The sequence below is a fragment of the Pleurodeles waltl genome, chromosome 1_2 (genome assembly GCF_031143425.1).
Source record: "Pleurodeles waltl isolate 20211129_DDA chromosome 1_2, aPleWal1.hap1.20221129, whole genome shotgun sequence".
Lineage (NCBI taxonomy): Eukaryota > Metazoa > Chordata > Amphibia > Caudata > Salamandridae > Pleurodeles > Pleurodeles waltl.
In genome coordinates, this window is record NC_090437.1 from 986,779,021 (window position 1) to 986,797,132 (window position 18,112).

The 18,112-nt window shown below is 49.0% G+C and overlaps 1 protein-coding gene across 1 annotated transcript in view; it reads left to right on the plus strand.

Moving 5' to 3' along the window:
- Positions 1–18,112, plus strand: part of NFXL1 (nuclear transcription factor, X-box binding like 1) — a 588,746-nt gene that overhangs the window by 200,150 nt on the left and 370,484 nt on the right. Inside the window, exon 11 of the mRNA XM_069201637.1 lies at positions 9,861–9,983. Coding sequence (XP_069057738.1) covers positions 9,861–9,983 — 123 coding nt within the window. The remainder of the gene's footprint in view (positions 1–9,860; positions 9,984–18,112) is intronic.

Here is an 18,112-nt window from a genome sequence, read left to right on the forward strand (position 1 = left end):
CACAAATGTAAAGATAATACGTAAGAATAATTTTAAATAAAAGATAATAAAATGTTTAAAATGGGGCAGCGCTGTTTATAGCTTTGCTGTATATGTCATTAGTGATTGCACATCAAAAAAAATATATATTGTGTCTTTAACAAATGGGGATGCGCTGATTGTTAATGGCCAATTTGCTTCCAGGGCCGCCGCACCGTGGGAATCCCTGTGGTGGCCGCGTACGGCAACAGCGAGGCACAGTCATTAGGGTAATAGGGTTAACTATGAGGTACACGGTAAGCACGGTAAGGGCGCTGCGTGACCGCCACTAAGGAAGGTGGCAGGCGAGCAGGTAGGTGGCCGGGCCGGGCAGCGACGCCTTTGAATTAGGTTTCCCGGGGGCGGGGGCACAGGTCAGAAGGCCGGACAGAGGAGGAAGTCACTTGACAGGTACCCCGCGGCATTCGAGTAAAGCGCGTAAAGGGGGTAGCCGCTATCAAGTCCCGCCGGGGGTGACACATTATTATTTGTCAGATGGTGGCCCCGCTTGGGTTCCACCTGACGGCTGATGAGCAGCCATGAGGGCATTTAGTGAGCAGCACAGCGGAAGTAGCGCAGGGGTGGCGATGGGGGCTGGCAAGGGCAGCCAGAAAAAAAAAAAAAAAGAGGGGTGACACCGGGCGAGCAAATAAATAGACGTTGCATCGCCAAGGGCGTGATTATGAAGCTGTCTTATCTCAATTGCAAACCTAATTCCTAACCCGCACGCACATCGGCTATGATGGAAATCCACAGTTCGTCTTCACTTTTTTCCCCCGAGGAGAACCAGGAGGAGGCTGAGATCTGGGTGAAATTCATGGCCATGGGACAGGCGAAAGGTTTGGAATGGGCGAAGAAGATGGTGGCTGCACAAGGAGTCAGGTAGCAGTCAGAAATCCACGCTGCGTCAAACACGAATGAGGTGCAGTCTTCGGACTCAGGCCTCTGTCTCCTAAGCGGAGAGAGTGTTGTAGCGCCTTCCAAAAGGAAGAGGCCGGCAAGGGCCACGGCTGGGAACAACCTCAAAGGGGCCAAGAAGGACATGGCGGACAGCAATCCACCGGAAAGCCCCTCAACGTCGCAGAAGGACAGCGGGCCAAGGAGAACTAAGAAAGACATTCTGGAACAGGTGGTGGCCGGTGCAAGTGGGGTTCCCCTCATGGCTGTGGGGCTTGCCACAGGGGCGAACATGTAAATTGAGCACGAGCAAACCAGCCAGACCGCAATGAATGTGTCCTGCAGCCCCGCCCCAGGAGCATCGAGGCAGGGTTTGCAGGTGGGACTGGGTAAGATGATGGAGGCGATGCACAGCTTCATGGCCTCAGCGAAAGCGCTCGCAAGTTTGGGCATGGAAGAACAGGGTGCGAGTAGCAGGCGAGCATGTGCAGGGCAGGTGTGGGGCCAGGGCACCAACTCCCTGCTGAAGGTGCAGGGTGAGGCTTCTGTGCCTGGAGCCAAGGTTTCGGACGGGCTCACGACAGATACTCTAGCAGGTGGATTGTTGTTAGGCCAGATCCCCCCTTGTTGTCTGGGAGGTCATCCCTGGCTTGGAGTGTCCCTTTAGAAGCCAGGCAGAGAATATGGAACAGGGAATTCATTGACATTTTCTCACTGCTCACATTTGCCATTGAGGGCACAGACATAACGGTACCCAGCAAGGAGGTAGAGAAGCACAAGTGGAAGAGGAAGGTTAAGCCAGAGGAATCAATAGACAACTGGTTAGAGGCATTCGCAATGATGTCCACAGTGATCATGGAGAAGTTCCCTGAACAGGGACCAGCTCTATGCAAATACAACCGGGTCATATACGAGGAATATACCCGCAATGGGGGCACAAGGTGGCTGAACTACGACAGAGATTTTAGGCAAAAGATGGAACAGGCACCGGAGATGGCGTGGGACTGCCGCAAAATCGAACTCTGGGTGCAGTACATGGGCAATGGCAGCAGGCCAGCAAACAGTGACCCCCGTTTCGCTAGATACAAACAAGCAAGGCCATACTATTTTAAGCAGCAGCTTAGGCCCTCCTTTCGAGGGAAGCCCCCGCAGAGGGGAAGAGGGACTTATCAGTATAGGTTCAACAATAAGTAATGCAGGCTATAGGACGCCGGGGCATGCTCATGGGGTGCCGTCTGCAAATTCACCCACAACTGCTCCAAGTGTGCCGGCTGGCACCCAGCAGCCGAGTGCAGCAAAGGGAGCAAGACCAATTGGCACCTATGCCGGTGCCAAGCAGCCCTAATTGTCCGCAGTCACAACACACTACATTAGCACCTTCTCCCATAACTTTTAACACCTTGGCTCGGATCCTTCAAGGCTACCCTAGACCAGTGGAACGCGAGCTGTTGTTCAGAGGATTCAATGAAGGTTTTAGGATCCCTTATTCCGGCCCGTCAGTTACTAGGGGGCTAATAACTTACGCTGAGCCATGGAAGCCCTGGGAGTGGTACAGGAGAAGCTGGAGAAGGAACGTCAATTGGGGAGGGTGGCTGGCCCCTTCACCTAGCCACCCCTTCCAAATTTCATTGTGTCACCTCTGGGGATTGTGACAAAGAAGGAGCAGGGCAAGTATAGGTTGATCCACCATCTCTCTTACCCCAAAGGGTCATCCGTGAACGACTACCTCGAGGAGGGAACGTGCTCTGTGTGCTATGCTTCGTTTGACTAGGCAATTGACCTAGTTTGCGCAGCAGGCAAAGGTGCGCTCATGGCAAAGGCGGATATTGAGTCCGCTTTCCGCCTTCTCCCTGTCCACCCGAGTAGCTTTCACCTCCTAGGTATGCAGTGGGCTGGTCAATACTTTTACGACAAGTGCATGCCCATGGGTTGCGCAGTGTCATGTTCCTTATTCGAATCCTTTGCATGCTTCTTGGAATGGGCCCTGAGAGAAAGCACCACCCCGGGGAGTTCACTGCACTACCTAGACAACTTCTTCTTCATAGACAGGGCTGGTTCCGGAGAGTGTAGGGCAACCCACAGTGCATTTGAACACCTCAGTCAGTCACTGGGGGTGCCATTGGCCCCAGGAAAGACTCAGGGACCTGCAGCGCGCTTGACATTCCTGGGCATTGAGATTGATTCAACGGAAGGGATGTGCCGATTGCCGGAGGACAAGGTCATGGCTCTGCAGGCCGACATCCGGCAGGTGCTGAGCAAGGATAAAGCGACGCTAGCCACAATTCAGAGCCTCCTAGGCAGGCTCAACTTTGCAGCGAGGATTATACCAGCGGGCAGAATATTTGCCAGGTGGCTAGCAAGGGCAACAGAGAAGGTGAAGAAACCCCGGCACTTGGTGCGCCTCAGTGCGGGCCTGAAGGAGGACCTGCACATGTGGCTGTCATTTCTGGAGGAATTCAATGGTACCTTATTGTGGCGCACTCCATGGTGCACCAGTCAGCAGCTCCAGCTCGCCACCGATGCTTCAGGCAGAGAGGGATTAGGGGTCATACTGGACCGTCAGTGGTGTGCGGCCAATGCATGGTTTAGGCATGGACTCACAAAGAACATTACTGTACTGGAAATGTTCCCAATTGTCCTCTCTCTCTCCATCTGTGGCCACAAGTGTTAGCCAACAAGAGGATTACATTCTGGTCGGACAACATGGCCGTAGTGTAGGTCATCAATTGCCAGTCTCGGAATTGCCCAGTATTGGTAGGGCTGTTGAGGGAGCTAGTGAGAGGTTGCCTGTTGAGAAACGTGGAATTTCGCGTGCGGCATGTGCAAGGGGTGAAGAACGTGGCCGATGATGCTCTTTCTCGTATTCAGTGGGCAAAATTCCGGGCATCTTACCCCCAGGCGATGGCGGAGATGACACCGTTCAAGGCAGAGTGGTGGCGTTTGGTACAGTGGAGCAAAGGATACGGGCACTGGGAGAGTTATCACTGGCCCCTGCTACCCGAGCCAGATACAAGGCGTGTTTTGACAGGTTCACATCAGTAACACAGTCATGGGGTGCTGGAGACGCCCATCCACCGGCCAGAGGGGTGCATCACTTCGTACTGTGGGCAAAAGACAATGGGAAATCGCACGCGTGGGTCTCTAGGCACTTGGCGGCAATCGCCCATTTCTCTAAATTGAAGGGAGAGGGAGATCCGACGGCGGGCTCCCTTTTGAGGGCAGCACTGAAAGGATGGGCTAGACAAGAAGGAAAGGCACCTGACAAAAGGGCACCCATCGATCTAGACATGCTCAGGGCTTTGGTGGGGGCACTCCCAGCCATTTGTAATACACAGTACGAGGAGCTGTTATTCTGCGTCACATTTTCCCTAGCTTTCTTCAGAGCATGCAGGACTTCAGAGTTAGTGGCAAGGTCGAGGAGTGACACTTCCGAGAGGGCACTAAGATGGGAGTGATCTCAAGATAGGTCAGGACATGGCAGAACTGAAAGTACGGCGCTCAAAAGCTGACCAGAAAGGAAAAGGTGTGGTGGTGCGTTTGAGAGGACTAGGGGACCCCAAATGTTGCCCGATAGAACTCCTCAGGAGGTATTTTGCATGCCGTCCCTCACAACCAGAATACCTATTGCTTCACCAAGATGGCCAGCCTTTAACACAGTTCCAATATAGAAGGGTCTTGAGGTGGGCAATCGCAAAAGCGGGGTACCAGGGGTGGAAATGGTCAACACATTCCTTTAGAATCGGTGCGGCCACCACGGCCTTTGAGGAGGGCCTGCATGCGGAGGCCATCAAGCGGATCGGAAGGTGGCAGTCCGGAAGATACAAGCTGTATATTCGGTCCGGAGACACTAAGGGTTGTCATCACAAGCCCCTCCAAGGGCAGAGCGTTTAGCGAACCAGGCCAGGAGGCTGGCGGGGGGGATCCGAGTTGAGAGGAGGGCATTGCTACGGTGCTAAATGTGTTAAATATATTGTAACCTGGTTGAGCCATAACATATGCGGTCACAGATGTCAATAAATTGTGTGGTAATGCTTACCTTGTCGTCCATCTAGGGGCTAAGACAGTATGGGTGATGGGCCACTCCTTGGTGGCCATAGCAGAGCACCGGGCCAGAGAGAGTGGCTGGAACCACGGTTTCAGTAACATCAAACTCGCCTGGATGGGAACCCAAGGAATGAGATGGGCCGTGCTGGAACCTAGAGTTTTCCAGCTGGTGGGGAAGAGAGGGTTTAAGCCGGACATTCTTGCAATCCACCTGGGTGGAAATGATCTAACTGCCTGTGGGAGGGCCCCACTGTTGCAGGCCATGATGCAGGGTCTTGCTAGAATTGCCGACCTGATGGAAGACAGGGAAATAGTTTGGTCTGAGATTATCCCACAGGAGGTGTGGCAGGGAGCCAGGTCTCCGGCCACAATTGAAATGTCCAGGCGGAGAATCAACCGGTTGCTACAAACATTTGTGAATCAGCAGGGATTTGGTTTCATCAGGCATACCCTGCTGAGTAGACGCCTGAGTGGTAATTTTGCGGCAGACGGGGTACACCTGTCTGACGCGGGCACGGATATTTTTCTACTAAATATTAGAGACGCTCTCGAGATAACAGGCTGTAAGTAGCAAGTAAGGGATGAGCACAGTTGGGGGGGCCTCGGTTATCACGAGATGCCATCCCCGAGGCTTGGCGGAGTTACAGGGCGACCCTAAAGCTTTATAATTGATTAAAAGGCCTCCAGATGGTGATTCCTGGAGCCAAAAGCTATTCCTCAGGCCACTGGGAGCCTTTACGGCAGGGCCTGGGATGACGCGACGGCGCTCCTTAATCCCGCAAGGGACAGTTGGAATCCTGAGCAACTGTGGAGACTGGCCGGGGTCTCGCTCTGACTTGTCAGGAGCATGACAAATTAATAGAGTGGTAAACCACGATAAAGGAACGAGCTGTAAGATGGTAAGCACGTTGGTGCAGAGAACACCAGACGGAACAGTTCTAGCTCTCTCAGGATGGGTGTCGGCCAATTTTAAGAAACTCATCTCTGACACCGGGATCGCCCGTAAGCTAACCCAACCTGTGTAATCAATAAACTTGCAACATATTATACCCACAAATGTTGTCCCTGGCATTTATTATGGCGCAGGCATGGTATTGTGATAAACTCCAATTGCACACAACCTAAGGGGCTAGGGGTAACAGCGCTATGTAGCTGGCCGCGTCGCATGAAGGGGGACTATAGGTGGGACAGCTTCCTAGCGTCGCTCCCGTTAGGGAGGCAAATGGTCAGGAGGGGCCTCAGTACTTGGGAGGGTGGTCTACCACTCGTTTATGACCCCAAGGTGTGAGGAGGGAGGAGTGAGGCCAGGAGGCCTCTTAAGGGGTGACCTCTCAGGGCTGAGCCTCTTTGGGCAAACGGTGAGCAACCTCCCAACCACCCCTACAACAGTGGCAAACAAGGGGCTGGATGCATTCATAGAGGAAGAGATGGTCACATATGTGAAACATACGTTTATAACATGACTTTCTTTACAGGAGACTCAAGAACCGTCGCAAAGCAAAGTTACAAGGCGATCCTAAAGCTTAAAAATTTATTAAAAGGCCTCCAGATGGTGATTCCTGGAGCCAAAAGCTATTCCTCAGGGCACTGGGAGTCTTTACGGCGGGGCCTGGGATGACGTGACAGTGCTCCTTAATCCCGCAAGGGACAGTTGGAATCCTGAGCAACTGTGGAGACTGGCTGGGGTCTCGCTCTGACTTGTCAGGAGCATGACAAATTAATAGAGTGGTAAACCATGATAAAGGAACGAGCTGTAAGATGCTAAGCACGTTGGTGCAGAGAACACCAGACGAACAGCTCTAGCTTTCTTAGGATGGGTGTCGGCCAATTTTAAGAAACACATCTCCGACACCGGGATTGCCCGTAAGCTAACTTAACCTGTGTAATCAATAAACTTGCGAAATATTATACCCACAAATGTTGTCCCCGGCATTTATTATGTTGCATGCATGGTATTGTGATAAACATCAATTGCACACACCCTAAGGGGCTATGGGTAGCAGCGCTATGTCTATGGCCATGCAGCTCCCCAGTTTGCGGAAGCAGCTCACGCAGCTTTTGCTGTTGCGGCTTGTCCAGCCATAGTAACTGACTTCTCCTCATCGCTGAAGAAATTTGTAAGAGCCTGCCAGATCAACCAAAGCAAAGGCATTAGAACAGGTCCACGCCACCATGCGGTGGACTGCATGCCACTGTTCCACCAAACGTTGAATGAGTTTATGTACTGTCATACTTAGGTGCTTCTGTGAAAAAATATTTACAGGTGTTTGACAAACACCAGCTCAAATGATGCTTTATCGATATGTACATAATAATACATGCAACCCTGCAATCCCAGCGTTAAATATACCAATTTTCTTAATAATAATAGACAGGTCATTTGTAATAAAAAAATGCCATAGCTGCTCAACTGTAAAAAGGTTTTTCAGTTGACTTCTGAAGCCAGAAGCAGAAGTGAAGTGAAGGTCACAGAGCAATTACAGCTGCAGTGTAAACAAGGAAAATCAGAACTGGCTTTTCATTCTAGATATCTGTTTTTCTAAAAGGAACAGTCTTCAGCAGAAAGGTAATATTTCTGGCAACACATCTATTTTTTCTCGCTATCTAGCGGTCATTCCTGGAAAGATTCGATCTGTTTGCATGTTTCTACACATTCTGAGCTAAGGCATTTTTAATCTGATGTACAGTAGATTCAAACATTTTTTTGCAACAAACGGCTGAATGCTTTTTGGTGTGTTTGATTTCGAACTACAAATACTGTTTTAAACTTCATTTCTGCATCCTTAGTTTATCTTGCATATAACAGACCAAGGAACCAAGGATTTAAGTGGTTTATCAGAAGGGTGATTGTGTAACCACATTTCAAAAGGAATATAAGGCCCTCCTCTATGCATTAAAAGGTGTTGCAAGTTATCTTGGACTACCGTGAGGTTCTAAAGAAACTTGGGAGAGTCATTAACAATTCTGCGGACGGAAAAGCCCGTCCGGCAAAGTCCAGACAGGTAAGTTGCCGCCAGTGCAACCGCCTTCTCGCCGGCCTCATTATGAGTTTCCTGCTGGGTCAGTGGGCTGAAACAAAGTTTCTGTTCATCCGCCCAGAGGGAAATGGCCTACAGCATTGTCTCCAGCTCATAATAGAGCCAGCGGCAATGTTGTGGTGCGTAGGGTGCACCAGCACCGAACTGGCCGGGGGGGCCCTGCCCTGCCCTGCCATGTCAAGTGCATGGGCAGTGCAGGGCCCCCAAGCCCCGTCTCCACCAGCTGTTTTCTGGCGGTGCTACCGCCATGAAACCACTGGTGGAGAAGGGAGTCGTAATCCCAAGGGCAGTGCTGCTTGCTGCGCTCCCCTGACAGATTAAAACCGCCAGCAACGCCGACGAACAGTGGCGGTGCTGGTAGCCTGAGTGTGGAGCTACTGCCGTGGTCGTAATGTGGAGGTCAGACCACCGCATTGGCGGCGGTCTGACCGCCACCTCGACCCTTATAGTCATTGGACTGCCAGGGTCGTAATAAGGCCCTTGGTCTTCCGCCTCCTTTCTCTATATCAGGGGTCTCCAACTTTTTCTGTAATGAGAGCTACTTATGTTTAACGAAACTCATCAAGAGCTACTAATGTTATTAGTGTTGTAATAGTGTCCACATTAGCGATCACTTCAGTGCGATCACTTCAGTCCATCAGACATTGTTGCCAGCAGAGATGTAATAAAATGCTTTGTCCATATGAAATGCCTCTACATAGGTAATACATAACAGCCATAACTGTAATGCCTCTGGTACTAAGGCAATAACATATGTAAAAAGTCTCCCCAGTGCCACATGATTTATCACTCAAATATCAGCGTTAGATGTATTTTGAAAATTCAGCCATTTTAATTAAAATAACAGTTTATGAGTTCTGAAAATAATCCCATTTTCATCTCAAATACATAATCTCAGTTTTGGTATATGTATATTAATTCAACAAAGCAAAGCGTCTAATAAGCTGGTCTACACTCAGGAGAGCTACTTGGAGGTAGCTAGAGAGCTACAAGTAGTTCATGAGCTACTAGGAGAAGCATGCTTTATATAGATATGGCACTCTTCGGTGACTGGTATCTTTAATACATGGGGGGGTACTTTATCCCTTATATTAATGTCAAGTTGCTACGTCTCCAATCACCAATAAGAAAATTATGCAACTTGTTCAACTGTAATAAGTTAGTAAAGTCGAGTTGTGACATCATAATACAGGTTACGGGACAGCTGCTGCGTAAACAAGGAAAAGAGAACTGGCTTTTCCTCATAATATTTGTTTTTCTAAATTGAAAAGTGATCAGAAAGGAGACAGTATGGCCACATGTCTTCAAGTAGGTCGCTACAGTAATGTATTTGCACATTACTTCTAATATGAGATACAGCCCTTTTCTAATCTTATTTACATAAAACTGATGCTGTTGTTTTTGAAGGAAATGACAAATTATTTGCGGTTTTTTTTTTCACACTAAAGATTGTGCTTTTATTTTTCGTTTCGTCAATCTTAATATTTAAAGGATTTATGTTTTCTTTTGTGTGTAGTGTGTATTACCTTGTCTAAGGAAAAATATAATACCTTTGCTGTACATTAATGGATGTTACAAATCACCTTAGAGTTCCATAACCTTAATACAGGGACTCTTCAATGAGTTGAAATATCCTTGTAATGTACTTAATGCCAAATATCAGAAAAGAGCTGTAACTTTCTTTCTGTTTTCTAGTTCCAATGCAAGTGAAAAGTTCCTGCATGTGCCTGAGATAAACGTGTGAGAGGTCCCATAGAAGCAGTCATTCTAGTGGCCCTGCAGACCGGCCAACTGTTTTACATAAGCATACTTGGTGTATTCCAGTACCTTAACTTATAGATTTTTGTTTTTTTACTTGTTTAGGAAGTTGAAAAACAGTGTCGCTGTGGAAAGCATACGAAATGCATGCCATGTCATAAGCCTTATCAGTGTGAAACAAAATGCCCAAAGACTCGTGACTGCCAGCGACACCAGTGCAAGAGGAAGGTAAGTGCAAAGCACATTATGCCAAGCTTATGTGGTATTGAGGGTGCATTGAGAACAACCTTTTTAACCAACACAGTAGCTTATTTTCCTTCATGGTTTTCTGTATGAATTCAAAGACCTAACAACAGACTTTACAGTACTTAACAAATTTCTGTTTTCTCAACTATCAATTCTGTAACAATGTAGTAAAAAACGTGTTACACACAGTCTCTCCTCGGTATGTGTGTTTGTACAGAAACAGGTTGCTGGGTTCTTTTTTGACATTCATGAACAGGAATAGCGATTGTTTTTGATGTACAGGAACAAGGATCTAGATTGTTTCGTAAACATCGACTGTGATGTTCTTCGAAGAGATGGGTTTTCAGCTTCTTTCTGTAGTGAAGGATTGAACGTTTGCCCAAAGGCCCCTATCATGATTAGTGTTGTATTCTTAGTATCGTGAAGTATGTTGATATCTACATGTCATGTGTGGCATGTATGACCTATGCGTTGTTTTCTGCCTAATAGGACCTCGTAGAGTGAAAGTGACATCATCATATTTGTTTCTTTTCTTATGGCCTGGTGTTTCCATTGTGGACAGTTTTTAGGGTTGGGGCTCTGGGTATTGCCTTCTTTCTGATCGAAGAGATATTGGGGGAATAGCTGTCTGACACTCATAATCTGTATACTTTTTCTCTACGTGTACATTCCTAAAACACAGTTTTTAAAAAAGTCAGTCCCTTTTTGAAGCAAATTTAGAAAAGCAATCCCAAGGATGGCAAGATTTATGTGTGTTATATCCACATAAAGTGCACGCCATAACTCAGGCCTGCCATGTTTTGCTGCCGGTAGACAGGCTTCTTTTGTTTTACCTGCCTTTAGCAAATGGTCTACTAAGCATGTGTGAACATAGCTAAGGCCTAAGTTATGTTTTGCGTTGCATATTATAACTGTCAAATGTCATCTCTTATATCATCCATTTATGACTTGCAAAAGTCAAATACAACTGACAGAATTTGAAAAACTTGAAAGAATTTGCAATTTTATCAGACGACTTGTGCAAAAATGTTAACCCTTTCAGCTTATATACACACATCAGGAAAGACCGGGAGTAAGGGCCAACGTATGTGCTCACTGATAAATGCACGTGGACATACAAGAGTGCGTCAGCTCTTTACCCATCAGTTACCTCCTTCCGGAACCCCCATTCCTTCACAGACATATTTCTATAAAAGGAGAAGACTCCTCACCCACCAGGTGCCTTGTCCTCACTCGAGTAGGCAGTATAGAGTAGGTAGATACAACTCTGGTGGACTCTACCACTAGTTGGGAGCCCATGATAACCCTTTTTAAGCTCACAGCAACTTTTTGTAATTCTTATTTCTCAGCAAGCATTAGTAAAGCCATGAAGTCTTGCCTTTATAAGGTGAGTGCTTAGCTACTGGCTTTGTAAATGTTTGTAAACATTGTTAAAAAAAATATATATATATAATATTTGAGCATAACCAAACACGTATCTTTAAGGTGTCTTTGAATATTCATAGTAAGAAGGGAGCTGTCCGGAAGAAGTGACATTTTTCCAGTCTCTCTTCTTACTTAGACATAGTCTGAGTGATGCAGCCGCCTGACTCTTCACCCATTGCCATAAATGCTGTCTTTGTGTGTGTTGCCCTGGGCATTCATGCAATTTTTGAAAGGCAGAAAATAAAAATAAACAACATAAAACCACTCTTCGCTCTAGACCAAGCTGTTGCTGGGCTTTTATGGACAACCAGGGAGAGGTTTAGTGCAAAATTTAGAGTGCAGGGGTTCAACAGTGTGATTGGGGAAGGAGTGCATGGGGCCAAACTAAGACAGCACATGCATTTGCATGGAGCCTTCAAAGAAAAGATAAAAGTAGTTTCCTGATGTGATCCTCGGAAGGCTACAAACCATCCAGCCAAAATGATAATAAATTAGTTTAGCTCCCGGGGGGGGCAAACACAGGAAAAGGAAGGAATGCCTTCAAATAAGAAGCAAACAAATGAGCTTGGAAAGAAAGGCAACAAATGATAAGCAGTGGGCTGTGTGAAGGCAAGCCCTAAAAACAACAATATGGATTTAAATCAAACCACAATTTCTGTGTAAATTTCTATATACATGCAAAGTTTTACATAATTCCGTTTAGTGGTTGTTGCTGTAGATGTGAGTGAAATTTCCTAAAGTGGAACCACATTTGTTTTGACCCCATTCCCCTTTAACTTTTCTTCCATTTCACACAACTACAGAAACGTTGGAATATTGTATTTTAGCTTCATACTCTGAGTGGTGGAAAGTGGGGGGATGGTGTATGAGTGGGTGAGGTTTTTTTCCCCCCTAGTGGGCCCCTGGTCTGTGGCTTCAACTCAGATTTACACTGTCGTTCGTGCTGTACACTGCAGAGGATTCGCAGATCGGCCAAAAAAAAAGGGCAGTTGTTTTGCCCATGAGGAGTCCCTCAGAGACCCTCGTGGGGTCAGGATCTAGCCTGACCCCTTATGTGTGTTTTTATTTATGTCTTCTCCCCAGGGGCCCAGCCAAAAAATAGAATGGCGGCCAAAACTTTACTTTCAGGTTTCTGCCAGCAAATCAGGGCCTTGCTTTTCACCCGGATCCGCGGATCCCCTGTGGGTTCCCGCAAATCCGCCATGGGTGGATCTGCTAAGGATTCTCATCCCTAGATAGCTATATTTTTTTACCTTTAAAAACTCTAAAACTACTAAACAGATTTACACCAAATTACGAAAAGGCTCTTTTTAGACCAATATGTAGCTTTCTGACAAATTTGGTGAACCCTCAATTTTCAGTGTGAGGGTCTGTGACATTAACCTTTAGGCCGTAGGGGACTCCTTACTGTGATGCTTCCAAACATACCTATGACAGTCAACCCACACATGTGATTAGAAATAAATGTGGTTGTTCCATCACTAGGAAGGTTTAACATTCAAAACAGTGGTAAATAAACAAACACACTATCAAGCGATACTAGGATTTGAACCTTCAGCCTACTGAGTGAAAGCACAAATCCTTGACCATTAGGCCACAAGTGACTCTGTTTTACTCTGTATCCAAACGGAACTATAACATCGTACCAAACATCTTGCTAGTCATACTCTTTGAAGTAATTGCATGGAGAGACTATCTTTTTCATCCCCTGGAGAGTCTGAAGGCCCCTGTGGTACTAAACGGCTCCCTGCGGGAGCCCGCATTGCTCCCAGTAGCAGGGACCTGCTTTAATTCGCTGCTGCTTGCTTGTGGGAGCACTTCCCTTTGTGTTGTCTGTCTTACTATCTCCACAAGAAACCTTTCCCAAAACTGTCTTCCTCTATGCTAGTTGTATTCCTGTAATAAAAAAAACACAAAACAAAACTTTGACACCGCTCGACGAATCTTCACTAAATTTTCCAAACTTGTACTTTAGTTGGTTTAATTTCTGTCTTAAAAGTTTTGGGGTGATCTGTCAAGCGGGGGCCGAGAAAAGGGGGGAGGGGTCCCAAAACATGTTTTTCCCATACATTTTCCTATAGGGATTTCGAACACGACTACAGTCTGAACCACTAGACAGACTTACACCACATTTGGCAGAAACCTAGTCCTTGGTCCAGAAAGCCTGCTTTTTGTAATTTGATGTAAATCCGTTCAGTAGTTTTTGAGGTATTAGAGTTTAAGAACATATAGATATTTAGGGACGTGGTTCCTCCGCAGATCCAATGTCCCTGGGCTGGTATCTGACAGCCTGCCAACACTTCAACAAGGATGTGTTGGCAGCCATCTTGGGACTCTGCTTCAGCCGAGTTCCAAAAAACTAATAGAAAAAAAAGGAAAAGGGACCAGGGTAGAGTCACCCTGAGTCCCTAGTCTTGGTCTAGGGGTCCCTCATGGACCCCCACCAGGGCTAAACAGCATTTATTTTAAAATAAATCTTTGAAAAATCTGTGGATGGATCCGCAGATTTTTCCATGATTATTTTTTTTTTTAGATGGCAGTCTCCCGGCCTTTTCTTTTATTTTGCTTCCTGGTGGGCCAGGTCCTAGGGGCTTAAAAAACAAGGGGGGCACAAAGGTCCCCCCTCCTAGGACTTTTATTAATCTCTGGTGACCACCACCTCCCCGGGGTAAAATAGTAAGTTGTAAAGGGGGAGGCCCATACTGCCTCCCAAACAGTCCCGGCGGCCACTACCTCCCCAGGGCTATATATGAAATGAATGGAGGGGGGCCCATGCAGCCCCCTACAGCTCCAGGGACCATCACCTACATGGGGTTAAATATGAAATGAATGTGGTGGGGCCCGCAAGGCATCCCTCCAGCCCCGGAATCGCCACCTACCCGGGGCAGCTTATTCACATTAAGGTGTGGCCAAGAACCTCGCTGTCTCTCCACAGCCCTCAGGGACCGCCACCTCCCTGGTGCTGAAATAAAAGGATTACGGGGGTCCATCTCGGATCCCTGGCCCCAGGAACCACCACCTCCCTGGGACAAATTCAAGCAGATTTCACTTAATGTGAACCGAGGTTTCCCCTGTTTCCCTGCCTGCAGAGATGCAGGCAGGGAAACTGAGAAAACTGCTCCCACACAGAGGGAGCTGCTTCTGATGGATACAACTACCTGTGGATTCCTCACCTGATGAATACTCCCATGGCGCCAGCATTCGACGGAAATCTTCTTACTAGTCTCTGCACGTCGACGAGGACGTCACTCCAGCCCACGCGACGCCGTCTGACGTCATACAGGCAATAATAGGTCCTCGCCGACGTGCCGATGACAGTTCCCTTTTTTCCGTGCATTCGAAACGGTTATCTTCGAGGGAGCTACTGTTACCTTCGTGGTTACAGTGTATTGTCTGCTGCGTAGTCTTCTCTGCGGTAATAATGTCTCAGAGGAAGTCGGGTTTCAAGCCCTGTCGAGAGTGTGGGGGCAAGATGTCAGTTACAGATCCTCACTCCGACTGTCTATGGTGTTTGAGCTCCGACCACAACGTCTCGACTTGCGATTCATGTCAACACATGAATCCGAAGGCCCTCAAAGAGCGTGAAGCCAAGTTATTTATGGCAAAGTCAAAGAAGAAGGAGAAACATCATAAGAAGTCTTCTTCGCCAAGGTCTCACCGGCGTCATCGAGACTCCCGGCGCCGTAGAGACTCACGACGTCATTCCAGCAAGGAGTCTCGTTCGAGGTCACCTTTGGCTCGGCGTCGGAGGACTTGGGAGGTCAGCCCCACGGTCACGCCGCATCCATCGACGCCGTTGCCCTCTCCGGCGTCACCGACTTCGCCTGGTCAGGCGTCAGTGATTGAGGTGGTGCAGCCTCTTGTGTTTTCTCCGGCGTCGCAGACGTCGAGGCCGGCGTCGGGGTAGCCCTCGATCCAGGCACCCCAGTATCCGGCTTTTCCCACTCCTGGAGCCGATAGTACCACGTTTCTTAATGCAATGTGTACCATCTTTCAGCAGATGGCTCCAGGAGCTGCTCCGGCTGGTCCTTCGGGGCCCTTGGCCTTTTCGTTGGGTGATCCTGTGCCTCTTCGGCCGGCACCCTTTATGCCCTTTCTCCCTTTTGGGAATGTGGGCTCGGCGCCGGTGCCGGTGTCGGTGGCCGCTCCGGTGGCTTCGGATGTTTCGGCCCCGGAGGTTGCCCTTCCGTCGAAGTCAGGATTTTGCCCTGTGACTCCGGTTGGTCCATCGGCTCCAAGTCCTCGTCCTCCGGCTCCTGCCTCGGCGCCGAAGCTGCCTGTGGCGCCGGACGCGGCGTCAGATGCTTCTGGCGATCGGCGCCGTTCTTCGACGTCGGCGGAGGCCATGTCGACTCCGCGTATCGAGGAGAGACTTCATTCGAGGAGGCGTGCTCTCCGTCTTTTAGAAGAGCAGGAGTACCAGCGAGTCCTAGAGGAGGGAGAGATTGAGGACTCTGGAGAAGGACTGCATGGTCTGGATACAGCCAGTGGGCTGGACACTTCCCCTGAGTGGGACCTTTCATCTCCAGGGGAATATACGGAGGAGGCTGCTTCCTTTCATGCTGTGGTGAGGAAGGCAGCGAGCTTTTTGGACCTGCCTTTGCCGGTGGCAGAGGCGAAGCAGAATTTGCTGACAGAGGTATTGCATCCGGCCTCTGCTGCAGCTGAGCCTCTCTTGCCATTTAATGAGGCTTTGCTGGATCCGGTGTTGGAGGTGTGGAAGAAGCCGGTGTCTTCCTCGGCCGTTCATAGGGCTGTGGCCAGGAGGTATCGAGCTGCACCATCTGACCCTGGCTTTCTCTCTAGACACCCTACGCCGGAGAGCTTGGTGGTGCAAGCCTCCTGTTCCTCAAAGTCAGCGCCTGGTTCCTTCCCGACGGTGCCTGGAGACAGAGACTCCAAGAAACTGGATGCGCAGTCCAAGAAAATATTTTCGTCATGCAGTTTGGCGTTGAAGGCCACCAACGCAACGTGCATTCTGGGGAGGTACATCCATGCTCTGATGGATGATATTTCGTCTTCATTTACGGAGCTCCCCCAGGGTCTCTTGGATGTGGTCTCGGACGCCCAGGCTGCCGCGTCCCAGATTATCCAGTCTGGGCTGGACACGACCGACTCGGTGGCCAGGGCGATGGGCACGGCTGTGGTGGCAAGAAGACAGGCCTGGCTCCGAAACTCAGGGTTTTCGGCGGATGTGCAGTCGACCCTGCTGGACCTCCCGTTTGATGGGGACAGACTGTTTGGAGCCAAGGCAGATTCGGCCTTGGAACGATTTAAGGAGAGCAGAGCCACAGCCAAATCGTTAGGACTGCAAGCTCCTTCTTCCTCTGCCTCTTCTAGATTTTTCAGGAGGTTTCGGGGATTTGGGCGTGGTTCTTCTTCCTCTTCCTTTCGGGGGAGGTTCCAGCAACCCGCCTCTTCCCTCCCCTATAGGTCATTTAGAGGGAGGGGGAGGGGTGGGGCCCGTACCAGAGGAGCCTCTCAACAGCACTCTGCCTCTTCCTCGTCCTCTGGAGGGGTGCAGCAGGGGAAGCAGCCTTAGGCTTCCACCGTTTCCCACTCACTCCTCTCCTGTAGGGGGAAGATTACAGCATTTTCTCCACAAGTGGAAGTCTATCACCACGGACACTTGGGTTCTCGGCATTGTGGGGAAAGGCTACGCCCTTCCCTTTCGGGAGTTCCCGCCCCTCATCCCGCCCCGCCCATCTTATTGTTCAGAAGAACACCTCCTGTTGCTAGAACAGGAGGTTCAAGTCCTCCTTTCAAAGGGCGCGGTAGAGTTGGTCCCAGAGCAGGAAAAGGGTCGAGGTTGTTACTCAAGATACTTCCTGATTCCCAAAAAGGATGGTCAGTTGAGACCAATCCTGGATCTGAGGATCTTGAATTGGTTCCTCAAACAGGAAAAGTTCAAGATGCTGACCCTAGCACAGGTGCTTTTGGCGTTGAACAAGGAAGATTGGATGGTGTCGGTCGACTTGCAGGATGCTTACTTTCATATCCCGATACTCAAGTCGCACAGGAAGTATCTCCGGTTTGTGGTAGGGTCGCAGCACTATCAGTTTGCGGTCCTCCCGTTTGGTCTTACTTCAGCACCTCGAGTCTTCACAAAGGTGATGTCAGTGGTTGCGGCGGAGCTCAGAAGAAAGGGGATAGCAGTATTCCCTTACTTGGACGACTGGTTGATCAAAGCCAAGTCCCCGGAGCTTGTGTCGCATCATCTGCAGTCAACAACCCAGTTGTTGTTCGACCTGGGCTTTTCGGTGAACGTGCCCAAATCTCACCTGGAGCCCTCTCAGCGCCTCCTGTTCATAGGGGCAGTACTGGATACAACATTGAGTCGAGCCTTTCCTCCGCCTCAGCGGATTCAAGATATTCAGGAATTGGTTCCAATGTTTCGAAATGGAGCGGTAGTTCCAGTCCTCAAGGTCCTTCCTCTGCTCGGTCTGTTCGCCTCCTGCATTCTGTTGGTCACGCATGCTCGCTGGCACATGAGGGCTCTTCAGTGGTGCCTCCGAAGGCAGTGGTCTCAACACAAAGGAGATTTAGAAGGTACTGTCAAGATCTCCAGAGATGCTGCTGTGGAATTGAAGTGGTGGATTGCGGGCAACAATCTTTCACAGGGAAAGCCGTTCGCGCAGTCGCCACCAGTGGCCACGGTCATAACGGATGCTTCCACCCTAGGATGG